The sequence below is a fragment of the Seriola aureovittata genome, chromosome 10 (assembly GCF_021018895.1).
Source record: "Seriola aureovittata isolate HTS-2021-v1 ecotype China chromosome 10, ASM2101889v1, whole genome shotgun sequence".
NCBI lineage: Eukaryota > Metazoa > Chordata > Actinopteri > Carangiformes > Carangidae > Seriola > Seriola aureovittata.
In genome coordinates, this window is record NC_079373.1 from 14,880,123 (window position 1) to 14,892,765 (window position 12,643).

The 12,643-nt window shown below is 41.8% G+C and overlaps 1 protein-coding gene across 3 annotated transcripts in view; it reads right to left on the reverse strand.

Annotated features, from left to right (window-relative positions):
- Nucleotides 1–2,302: 2,302 nt before the first annotated feature.
- grm3 (glutamate receptor, metabotropic 3) overlaps nt 2,303–12,643 on the reverse strand; it is a 39,387-nt gene continuing 29,046 nt past the window's right edge. For all 3 annotated transcript variants that reach the window (XM_056387704.1, XM_056387705.1, XM_056387706.1), the window contains 7 exons: nt 11,268–11,510; nt 10,958–11,147; nt 9,587–9,896; nt 9,282–9,475; nt 8,890–9,022; nt 6,891–7,068; nt 2,303–5,988 (listed from right to left, as the gene is read on the reverse strand). In XM_056387704.1, coding sequence (XP_056243679.1) covers nt 5,912–5,988; nt 6,891–7,068; nt 8,890–9,022; nt 9,282–9,475; nt 9,587–9,896; nt 10,958–11,147; nt 11,268–11,510 — 1,325 coding nt within the window. In that variant the 3' untranslated portion in view covers nt 2,303–5,911. The remainder of the gene's footprint in view (nt 5,989–6,890; nt 7,069–8,889; nt 9,023–9,281; nt 9,476–9,586; nt 9,897–10,957; nt 11,148–11,267; nt 11,511–12,643) is intronic.

Sequence of the window (12,643 nt, forward strand, 5' to 3'; positions counted from 1 at the left end):
GTCGACCCAGTTTGATTCATTACTCTGTAAGCAGTTTCTTTTGAGAAAACTACCAGTGGACTTGGAAACATAGATACGGTATGTATCTGGGATAGAATCTGAAATAATAATTACAAAAACAACAACAAAAAGAACAACAAAGTAAGATCATGTCTTTTAATTACAAGATTTCTTCTTGTAGTGACAAATATTCACCTGGTTTAACTCTTTTTGAGATTATTTTATAATGAGAATTATTAATGGACTTCTCCTTAAGGAAAAAGCACAGTTTACATTATATTTACATGTCAGACATGTAAATAAGACATGTCAAGAAGTTTAATCAGTGTTTTCACTCCGTTTGAAAAACTTGAGTGGTGCAGCAGCTGAATATGTTACTAGACAAGCTGAGCTTTCATGGGGGCTGAATGAAGCTTGTAATATTAAGATGATGATTTGACATTTTGCTGATCAAAACTGATTTAACATCTGATATAATGTCACATATTTACTAACTGAGGTTTTTCCTGATCAACTTGCGATTCATTTCTTTTAGTTGTGAGGATGGATTGAACTCTGCACTCGACCAGATTTATTTCCTTGTAAACATTCATCCGTCCAAGGATTTGTGTCTTGTGTGGCCTAAAATTATTCAGTGCTTCAAAAGACTCTGTCGCTTTGCTTACAAAACAACTTTATCAAACTGTAGAGTTTTGGCCTGCCTTTATATAACAGCTGCTATATGTCAGTGGCCTAAAATGAGCTAATCCCTGATATGATATCCCACAAGCTGGGGTCACAGGAGTTTAGTATTATTATAACATGATGTATTACTTTCAAAATGACCATAAAACAAGTTACATCACCAGCTCTGGGTCAGAATTGGCTACCTTAAGAGTTTCTTGTATTTGAAACTAAACTGCCCCATGATAAATGGGTTCATGGTGTAGCCAACAGTTTTGTGTTCTGCAAGCATGGATATGATTACAGGGACTGAGCTGCCCAGTGTCAAAGTTTGAGTTATTGATATAATGTGAATGTTATACAGCTTACACAGCTTAAGTGGAAAACTAGTTTGAGCTTTCAGTGTGTCCCATTTGGGTTTAAATAATCTTTGACAGCATAATAATATTAATTTGATGGGGCACAGTAACTGAAAATTTCAGGTTCTCACGCCACATCCAAGCAGCACTTTACATGTGAATATTCTAAAGATATATTAATGCATCGCGTCTTTAATATTGTGTGACCCTTGTCACAACATGCCCTCAGTTTATTTTATATCTAATGTGAAAGGATCAAAGATATTGAGTCAGGTTTTGTGTAAATCACAATTATATGTTTTTATGTTAATTCTTTTTTGAAAACTCTGAAGCTTCTGTGGCTCCAACACTTCACTTTTCTCCCAGGCTCTCCTGTAGAGGGCAGTGGACAACAGAGAGATGATGAAAAGCAACTTCTCACACTGTTTTATCTCACTGTCCTCTTTCATTTTTATCAGCCTCCTTTTGCTTCCTTTCAAACTGAAATTAGAAATACAAGTATATGAAAATTGTTTAACTAGTCTGTTAAACATGCGTGCTGCCCACGTATTTAATGAGTATGGAAATTCCTGCTTGCAGTATAGAGAAGGGTATGAAATTTCTTCATCTAATGTCCCGCTCTTACCACCAGAGGGCGATCATTGCTAGGCTACAAGAAAAGAATCAACATCCAGCTCTGCGAAAGTAATAACTATAGATGTTATGATGTTGCCAGGAAAAAAAAAGAAGCTGGAATGGTCTAAATCATTTTAACAACAACTTGTCATGTCCCTTACTTTTCTACAAAAATCAAAACACACACACTGTGTCAGACTGTTGCTGAGGGCAGCATAGGACAGAAAACTGTTGACAGACACTGTGTCCTATCTTTAGCTTTCTGTCTCTGTGTTTATTTCAGTCTTTCTTGTGCTGAGACACTGAGCCTGCACACTGGAGTGCATTGTCCTGCAGCAGGGAGCACTCCGCTAGCTGGTTTAATTGGAGTGCCATCACTTAAGGAACAGATTAGGCAGTAGTGTTGGAGACATCTTTCAACATTTGCCAACACACGCTATGAATAGAGTCTGTGTGTGTGTGTGTGTGTGTGTGTGAGAGAGTCTGTGTGTGTGTGAAATAGGGGGTGAGGGTCTGTTAATGTTGCTGAAGTGACAAATCATTCTACACTTGCGTCAAACATTTAGATTTTTTCGACTCTTCCCACACAGGCACGCTGAACTCCTATTTTTTATTTTTTTGGAGCAGGATAGACCAGACACAGAAGGACGAGCAGACAACACCAGCTGTTTGCTTGTTGTTATTTATTATGATGTCATCACAGCCTCGTTATTGCACGTATCATAAACACTGAACTATTGCTTTGTGACTGGCCAGTTCCAGAGTTCAGCTCGACCACAGCTTCATTTCGCTGCAGAGATCTTGTCTTGTTTCAAAGCCCAGAGGCCAAGGACACATTCTGTTATATAGCGGGGGCTACAGCACAGAGACCTTTGTAGAGCACATGGCAGTTGGCAGAGGCTGAATACAGGGACAATGTCCGTAGTCGATGGCTTGCTGTTTGAAAGGGATATTCATGAGTAAAGCCAATTAAGGAAGATTCCAGGGAGTTAGTGAGTGCATGAGATGATAAACTGTAGTGTAGTGTAGTGAGAAAGGTGATGTATTTCAAAGTGATGCATTTCCTTTACATCTGAATCCCATTTTCATTTTCCCATACACTCTCCAGCTCCTTTATCTGCCCTCCCCTCATCCCTTTTTCCAACCTCCTCAAGGCTGCCTCGTTGGCATGTGCTGCAGCAGGCACACAGATCTGAGTCCTTCAGTGTCCGTGTGGGCTACCAATCTGTTGGTGTGGCTTAGGTGGTCCTGGCTGAGACCAACTCATCAGCAAGTTTCACACATCGAGTGGAGATGAGGTGGCAGGGGAAAGGTTGAAGGGGTAAGGCGGATTGAGAAGGAGAGGGTCAGTGGGAGAGTGTGAGACTGTTGTCCGAGACTAGTCCCCGGACTAAGTGAGAGGAGAATCAGGGTTAAGTGCTCTATTTGTGCGGCCATTAAAAGCTGGGAGTAGAGTACTGGGCCTTGCTGAGCCAAATCTCATCAGTCACTGCCAATTTGAATCAGAACCAGCAACCCGTTTTTTCCTCTTTCTATTCCTCTTCTTTTGCCCTCTCCTCACCCCTCCTCCCACCCTCCTCTCCATGCAGACAAACACACATTCCAGCAGCGGATGTGGCGGTGGTTGTCCATAGCAACCTGCCATGCGGGGTGTATCTTGTGGGAGCAGGACCACTGAGTGAATGGCTAAGCCGTCTGCTAACAAAGACTGTGAATCTCTGAGATGCTTTGAGCTTCCATAGAAGCACTGTGACTTCTGGGCTGTGGGAGTGCTTTACATAATCCAGCGGCAGCTCCCCTCTGCTCTGCCACATCGCTTTCTCCCTCCTGCTCTCTGCGCCTAACACACACGCCCCAATGTAGGTCGGTTTCGCCTTGGCGCATCCTCTAAAATTCTCCCAATCTATCATTCAATGTGATAATCTCAGGGTGCTGTTGGAGTCCGGTCAGCAGATGAATGTTCAACAGTTCTGCCTCCACCTACTGTGTGATTTTTTTTACATGGAGAAAACAGATTTAAAATGCTTGTCTGTTGAAGCAAATAAGTGATTCTGATCAAAATATCTTGTTAGAAATATCAAGTATAACAGTAACACTTTATGTTAGACAACATATTATAGTATGTGACCATTTAAGATCAGTCTAACAATAATTTACTACCATCCTAAATGCAATAAATTCTTGCACAAGAGGCCACTCTTTAAAATGAAATATCCTGAAATGTGAAATTAGTCCACTAATTTAAGCTATTTAGATTTCCTTAGAACAACTTTATTCATATGCGTTTTCATCATTTATTCCCCCCTGCAGCAGAGAGTTTGTCACATTTCCAGCCAGAGACAGAGAGTTTGAAGGGTATGAATGTTTTGATAAGTGTTATGTATGTTATGCATATGAGTCCTACTCTAACATCCTTTTGTTAGCCGGGATCTGCCAGCAGCTGACACCGTGTGCTCTGCCTCCTCTTGTGAGCCTCTCTGGGACTGCCGAAGCCAGCTGCTCCACCGTGCCTCTCAACGTCAACACATTTAACACAGGCATGTAAACCGCACACTTCAGTAGGTCGACGAGTCAAAGACTTCATCTTAATGGTATATGAGCTTCTCTTCCCCTTCCTTCTTTTATTGGAGCTGCTAAGGTGTTAAAAAAAAACTTAAAATCAGTGTGATGGGAGTCTATCAGAAATATCCATTTGAAGACTGGAGACTTCTTTCTCCATAGACTGGAGAAAGACAAGGGGGTGGGGGGTAGAGAAAGTAATTTTAACCTAAGAATTCCTTAGAGTCACTGGTTCAACATTTCAGGTAAACAATCAATAGCAGAAGGCTCGGTAGGGAATAAAACTAACCGGCATAGTGTTGCCCTGAAACATATACTCTATACTGAGGTCACTTTTACATTTACCAAACAAGGATTTGCAGCTGGTAATGTAAAACTGACCTTTTTACAACCTCTGCCTGGAGCACTATCGAACATACATTAAGGCACATCGCCAAATTCAAAACAACACCACATACCGTATCAGTGGGGCACAAAGACATAAGCTACCACTCCCCTGTAGTTGGAAAAATTCAACATGTGTTCAGCAAAGCAGCCGGTTTTCCTTCATTACCGTTTGAGTCATTTGAGTACAAATTCATAATAAGCGAGTGAGACACCCATTTGTTTTGGTTTGACAGAACTATCCCAGCACTGTCTGTATTGACAGTTTTGAGGCAAAAGAAATACATTTGCTGTGCTTTTCAGTCCTGCCATTAGTTATTATTAGCAATCCATTACAGCAGTCCCTCTAAGCAAACAGGAGTTTGAGAGTGGGAGTGAACATAGTGTTGCTTTGGTGAACACATGTCTGGAATTATGGCCATTTAGATAAAGGGATTCCATGATCAGAAATAGAAAAATGAACATTTGTATCAAAAGCAAAAACAAAAACAGCTAAAATGGGTTTTCTTTATACAGATCTAGGATGGAAATCACATCTATCAAGATGCGTTCAGATGAATTCTCAAACTGAAAATTGTGTTCTGGCACAGTATAACTGTAAGTTGACTAGTTTGATGGATTTTTTTTTTGTTTTTTTTTTGTACATGTCCGTTCCAGCCGCTAGATCCTATCCAGTTTATGCTTCTGTCCACATTCATTCTAGGGTTACAAGACTGTAACATTGTGCTGTTTGAACCATCAGTAGTATAATATACAAATGTACAGATACACAATAGAAATGCATACATAATCGGTTATAACAATGAGACCTACAAAAAAGCATGAGAATAAAAAGTCTGTGGGATATTGCAGGTGAGGCAAGCATAGCCACAAATGTGCATCCAGACTGAGGGACACACACGCCCTCCTACCATGATTAAGCACATTTCTATTTACACCGCATCATAACAAAGCTATCAAAAACAAAGGCTCCAAAAATTCCTCCTAAAAACTTTTTTTGTTCTTTTGTTTCTCTACTTACAACAATGTCGATTCCATGTATGTACATCCCTAGAAAATAATTTAATTATAGTTACACACTTTCTACATTTGTGAAACAATACAGTTCTAGTCCACAAGGAAGGTTGTGTGTTTGTTTGTGCGTGTATTTGGGTGTGTGTGTACATATGTGTGTGTGGGTTTTTGTGTATGAGTGTGTATAGTGTGTGTATAGTGTGTGTATGAGTGTGTATATTGTGTGTATGAGGTGGGGAAAGATGGTTGAAGGGAGATACTGTTCATGGATTGGCTAACAGTCGCAGGGGCAGGTTTAGAGAGTGGACTGTATGTGGTCACAGAGAGGAAGTAGTGGAGTCGACAATTTCTCTCCCGTTGCACACGGTTGGGACGTAGTGGGCACTGACAGAAGCTAGAGAAAGAAATGGAACAAGAAGAAGGAAAGTGAAGATAATTACGGGGAAAGACAGGAATGAAGCATTAAATTTGTACTTATAATTGCGATTAAAAACATTTCTCAGATAATGATTTGTGCTGGCAAAGGGATGAAAAGCATTTTTTTTACCACTAGCAATAATATCAGTCATAATATCTATAATATTAATAATATTTACAGCTCCAGTATAGAAGGTTGCTTGTGAAATCATGTACAAAAAAAAAGTCTTATGGTCATAATAGTGATGGAGGCCGATACACTTGTGTAGAAAGAGCATTTTTAGGATCCTGAGGGACCATAAATGTATATTAGAAATGGGCACCAACTTTATGTTACAAGCCCAAATCCACCAGTAATGAATGGTATAACTTGTCCTGTCAGTGTGCTGGCGTGTTTGCGGTGATGTTAATACAGTCTAAGAGTATCAATAAGCTATTTCATGTTAAATGTCCACGAAAAGTACAGCTGCAGAAAAATGTGAGTGGTGGTGTAATGCAGACTTAATCTAATGACAATAAATATAGTATCACAGCCAGTTTACAAGTCATTTGGAAAAACAATTGATTGATTCAATTGATCTTTTCAGTGAAGCAAATAAGGTACTGTAGTTTTACATTTAGTTTGGGGTGTAATGTGTGCTGAGATATTTGTTTTGTTTTTGTCTTGAAATATGTTGTTGTACATGTTCACTTCTCAGCGGCAGTCCTCTTCCCTGGTATCTCAGTGTACTGCTCATTGCTACAGCTCTGTCAGGAGGATGCCACTGTTTGTAGTTTAACTAGTTTGTAGTTTATAGTTTAACTCTTAACTAAAAACGGCGAGAGTGATGCTCTAAACCCCTGTCTCTTTAAAAAATCAGGTAATTGCATGTAACTTACCATGAGATGCGTATGTGGTGGCTGCCCCGCTGACACTGAAGCGATTCATGTTAAGCCTGTGGCTGGTCACATTCTTCTGGGGCTGGAACATTATTATATGGACCTTAGGCGCAAACATACAGCCCAGGACCACGAAGCCGCTCAGGCTGACTGAGATACACATAGTCGTGGTCTGAACCTGCAGAGGAAAGAAGGGGGAAGAGGCAACAGTAACTCGTCGCCAGACTTTGATGGATAAATCTTATGCTAATGTAGAACAAAGTAATTGCCATTAAGAGCTAATTTGATGATAATAATCTATAATAATGAACATTTTTCAAAGGCACTTTTTGAATGAGTATCACAAAGTGCTTCACAGAAAATAAAACACTAATAAATTAGAGACAGTTTGATAAACAGTAGATAAACACAGAGCACAAAAATGTCTCCAGTAATTAACCAATCTCAATCTGTACACAGAGCCAACGAGGCCTGTAAAGTGAGAGGGTAACTATTTATTTGCAGACTTTGTTACGTTGCAACAGTCCAGAGGATAACAATTACAGGATGGATCGATAAAAGACTTAATCAACAGAGACCACAGAGGCCAAACTTAACAGTATCTCAGTGCTTTAACTCCATTCTCTGTGATTTATTGTATGAAATCAATGATAAATACAATCTTATGCTGTCCTTGATTTTTGATCGCAGGCCTGCAGAGGTGTGTGCTGTATGTCCCTTTCAGGTTCTCATAATAATTGCTGTGCCTAGCTTTGTGTGGCCGTGGTTACGGAGTTGTATAACGGCAACTCGCGGTAAAATCACAGTACACTGTACAGAGACGCACATTAGTAATCGTCCCGTCAACATCTCCTCTGTGTATGTAAAAATGCTTATTTGCGTGTGGGTGGGTGGTTGTCCATGCTGGTGATGTTATGCTTCTACCTGACTAATCTTAAAGTCAGATTACAAGGCCAAGGAAATGCTTATTTCCAGAGAGAGAGAGAGAGAGAGGGGAGAGTGGGTGTGGGTGCGATGGGGGATCAAATGAGCAGCCCTGGCATCAGCACTCTTCTCTTATGCCCTTTGATAAAGTGCTCTGTGTGTGTGTGTGTGTGTGTGTGTGTGTGAATGTGTGTGTGTTTGTGGAAGTGTGTGCTTAAGGTGAGTGTGTGTACGCTTAAGATTTGTATGGATCAGGTGAACACTCACTCCCCTTTGCTGTTAAATCTGAACATGTGTCAGCAGTTTGACGGAGCCTGTCTGTTTGTCAGCCCAGTACTGCAGAGCTGGGACATTTGCCAGCAGGATTAGAAATTGTCTTTAGTTGCCACTCCACCTGTGTACTCACAGTTTCGTGATCTGTGTGCTTTTACTAATCAATGTTCAGGAGACAAAAACACTGCTCACACAGCCACGTTATAGGGAATTGTGTGGATAAGGGAGTAGTTCGACACAGACTACATGTATTGCTAAGAGTTAGATGAGAAAATTGATACCAGCCTCATGTTTGTTATAATAATAGATATTTAGAATGGACAGATAATTATTCTTTATTAGTGAGCTGGTGCTGGTAAGGGGATTTTCTCATCTTTGGACAGAGCCAGGCTAGCAGTTTTTATGCCAAACTAGGTTAGCCGGCTGCTGCCAGCAGCTTCATATCTTCTCATTTAACTGTCAACAAGCAAATACAGCTGCCAAACCTTTCCTTTAGGATTAGGGTTACATTTACCTGGTTGGGGTCAATGAAATATAAGGGCATTTTCACACCAATAGTTTGTTTCCCCTTTTCCACAATTTCCACAAACAAACTGCTTGGGAGTTCATTTGAGAGCGGATCTCTGTGCGGTTGTCTTGGTCTTCATCCGCGTGCCATTACTGTGTTTATACCTGCCCAAACAAATCAACTAAGAGGGGAGAACTAACCGGAGTCCGATTTAACTGGACTAAACAGCGCAGGTATGAAAACCTCCTAAAACACAGAAACAAGTCTTTGTGTTGTGTTGTGTGTTCAAGATACCCTGTAGTCACTTGATGTAACATAAAAGATGGGAAGAAAGGCCAGCCAAATTATACAGGTGGTGTACATGGTGAATCCAATGAACTTGGCCTCATTGAAGTTCTCTGGGCACTTCCTGGTCTTGAAGGCATACCTACAAGGAGAGAATCATGTTTTCTGATTAGACAGATACCATCTGGAAAAACACTGACACCTAACATTGTGCGATGTGTTGCCACGAAAACAAAACTTCTTGAATTGAAAAACTAACTTGCAATTTTTATTTTTATAGAAATCTAACATGGCATCAAAACGCAATGAACAAAGTGTCAATGCTGGAGAAAACAAAGCACTTCAGATAAAACCTTTCGCTTAATGTTCACGGCAAATTGAACCAGCCGTAAAACACTTACACAGTACACAGGATGACCAGGAGCACGTCATATCCCAGTGACAGCAGCATGCTGGAGTCCCGTACATTACACTTGAGGATGACAGTCTGCCGTCGCTCTGGCAACGTGAAGCGCCGTGTCCCGGGAACCTCCAGCAGCAGCCACACTGACACCATCACTAACTGGACGGAGATTAGACTCAGACAGATGAACACCTGAAAAAGACAGGAGAAGAGAATGGTAAGGTCATCAAGATCCACTGTCTGTCTGTCCAGGCGTCCATCTGACTGACACAGATGGGTGGACATTATGCTGCAATCTCTCACCTGAGAGGACGGGCTAATGAAGCGTGGCCTCGCTGCACCCGCTCCGTCTTTCACGCCACTGAAAATCCTGGCGATTCTGTTGGTTTTGGTGAGGAGGGCGGAGTAGCAGACAGCAAAAGAAGTACCTAGGCCGAGGCGCCGCAGGGCACAGATGGCAGGGGAGGGTTTGGCTAAGAAGAGGAAAGTCATCGCGTAGGACATGAAGACTCCCAAGAGGAGAATGTAACATAGCTCCCTGCCTGAAGCTTTCACCAGCGGTGTGTTGTTGTGTCGGATAAACACCCAGAACACCAGGCCGGTGCACATGAACCTGGGGACAGGAGGGAAGTTATGCAGCAAGCTAGACAAGCAGTTTCATGAAGTCACAGTTTCGAAAGGTGCTTATTAGATGTTACTATAAGGTGTACTACACTGACTGTTTGCTAAGTCCGTCTACCCTTAGTTACTGTTGCTAAACTTTCATTCCTGACATAGCATATTATTGGCAACAATAAGCTGACGTTAGCTTTATTTGCTAATTATTAGCTATCTTCACAAGTTGATAATAAAGAAACAGTATTGTATCATATATTGCAGTGTACAGCTAGATAGCTCTTCTATTGTGAGTATGATGATGAAAAATGAGACTCCTGTTTAACCTTTTAGGATGAGAGCTACCTGATGTGTTTGACAAACATAATGTTATTTTGGGTGACATTGGCTGGGGTTGCTGGAGTGTAAACTCCCCCAAAATCCAATAAGAGACAGAACAGAGCTGTTAATGTCACCCTAAACTCTGATAGCATCCAGGATCAGCTTCCACATAGTGAAATACTGCACAGAGGAGGTGCTGGTTTTATTTAACGTAACCTGTAAAGCTGCAAATGAACATAAAATAATGCACTTTTTGGCCTTGAATGTATGAAAGTAATGCTTTGCTAGGTTTACTACTGACAATAACAGAGCATTACTTCAGCAAGTTAGCTGGGCATGCTGTCAATTGCAGCTTATGTTTGAGCAAATACATTACACTTTTTAATCCATTCTTTACAGTTCTGCTCTTGTGTTTTTGGTTTTTGAAGAACTAGAAAAATGTCTCTCTCCAAGCTCTTTAAACACATATTGCTCTTATGAGAGCCGTTTTAGTACATGGAAAATCCAAAACTTGACAGGCCTGCCATTATGGTTGCTAATCTATGATTGGATAATCACTATTCAGGGGAGGACTCAGTGGTTCTTCTTCAACTTTTATCAGCTTCTGATGGGGGGGCATGGCTGAAAAAGTTTGACTGCCACTGCCTTAAGCCATCCCAGCACGCAACACATAAACACACTTAGACCTCTCAGGACCAGTCGGAAATTGACATCATGTTGACAGCTCTTATCACTCACCCTACACAGGCGATAGTAATTGGACCAATGGCCCAGGCATCTTCCCACATAATATAGTCCTCAGGGAGGTCATAACAGGATGTCAGGTCGTCAGTGGGCCACTGGCCGGGAGCACAGGGCGAGCAGGTGAACTCATCAGCCAGGTATTCATGAGGCTCACAGGCTGTACAGATCCAGCAGCAGTATTCACCTGGGAAACAGGGATATGAACAGCAGAGTGTGACAGTCTGAGATTTTTCAAAAGGCGCTGCTGCTTGGCATGGTATGTCGCAATAACAAAAAAGAACATTGTTGAAATTCTGTCTCCTACCTGCCTGCATTTTCTTCATCTCATTACGTTCACAGGGGTCACTGCACTGTGAGGTGGGCACCACTTCTCTGGGCCAGTGGATCAGATCACTGCTCAGACTCAGACTCTCTGCCCATTCACCTACTGGCACATAACCATAACGATCGCTAGAGCGCTGGTAGCTGAAGATGTTGTATCGGCCCATGCCGTCCCCCTGGGAATCAAACTTCACTGCTGTCTCACTGCCCGGTGGAGAGAAAGGGGCTGGAGGGGGTGAGAAGATACAAAGAATGGAAAAGAAAGACATAAGACGAGTGGAAAAAGGAGATTAAAGCTAAACAATCACAAACAATCATCCCATTGATGTCTCATTGATGCCTCTTAAAAGCAGCGGTGAGGACAGAGACAATAAGCCATGGTCAGTCAAGCCTTAGGAGTCCAGGACAGACAGTGAAGGGCATTACAATAGTGTTTTCATGAAGATCAGTCAGTTACAAAAGTATTTGCTAAGAGGCTATAAATGCCTGGTATGCTTGGTGATGTCCGTGTGTATCAATGGCCTCCCATCCTTCCCTAAGGTCACATAGGGACACAAATGGTGCTCTAAATTCAGATCTGACAAAGTTTATTACCAAATGCATCATTAACAAACTGCCCATAAAGTCATACAGGCATGAAGGCAGAGGACTGAATCCCTGGGCAGTGCTATAGCTACCCACACATTGATAGAATTAGCCTCTGGGTCTCTTATGTGAGGGAAGTACACTGCTGAAACTGCCAAATTGGTTTGTATACAAGTTGTTATGAAAGGATTACCATCTACCCTGAGGATGTGGGAACAGAAGAGATTGTAAAATTGGCAGGATGCTGAAACCATAAAAAAGCAACAACCTAAAAACAAGGAGAAAAGCAGATACGGAGTGGGAAAAAAAAGTAACTTTCTGATGCGCTGCATGCAGCGTTGGACCTGACAGTGCTGACACTTGGTCGTTTTGACTCAGACAAAGTGGATGTCACTCCTACAGTGCCACTTCTGTCCTTACAGCAGAGCAATCAACCCTGTGCTGCTGACACACTGCACAGGACTGTGTGTTATATGCTGCTCCCTCCCCTGTCAAATGATGATGTGGCTGGGGATAGTGCAGTGTACGCTGGGTTTACAAAGCATCACTCTTCAATGTATAACAAGGCTCTTGGTCTTCAGTGAACAGCAGCATTGATGGTACAGTGCTGCCTTCTTCATATCTCTGTGTCATTGGATAACTGAAGAAATCACGGGTCAAATTCTTTCTCCAAACATACAGCTTGGGATAAGTGGAATGAATCCGAATACAGATTGCGAATAAGCTGTTGGGCTGAATAGTGTGTATGTATGTGTGGGGATGTGCGCGCAGACA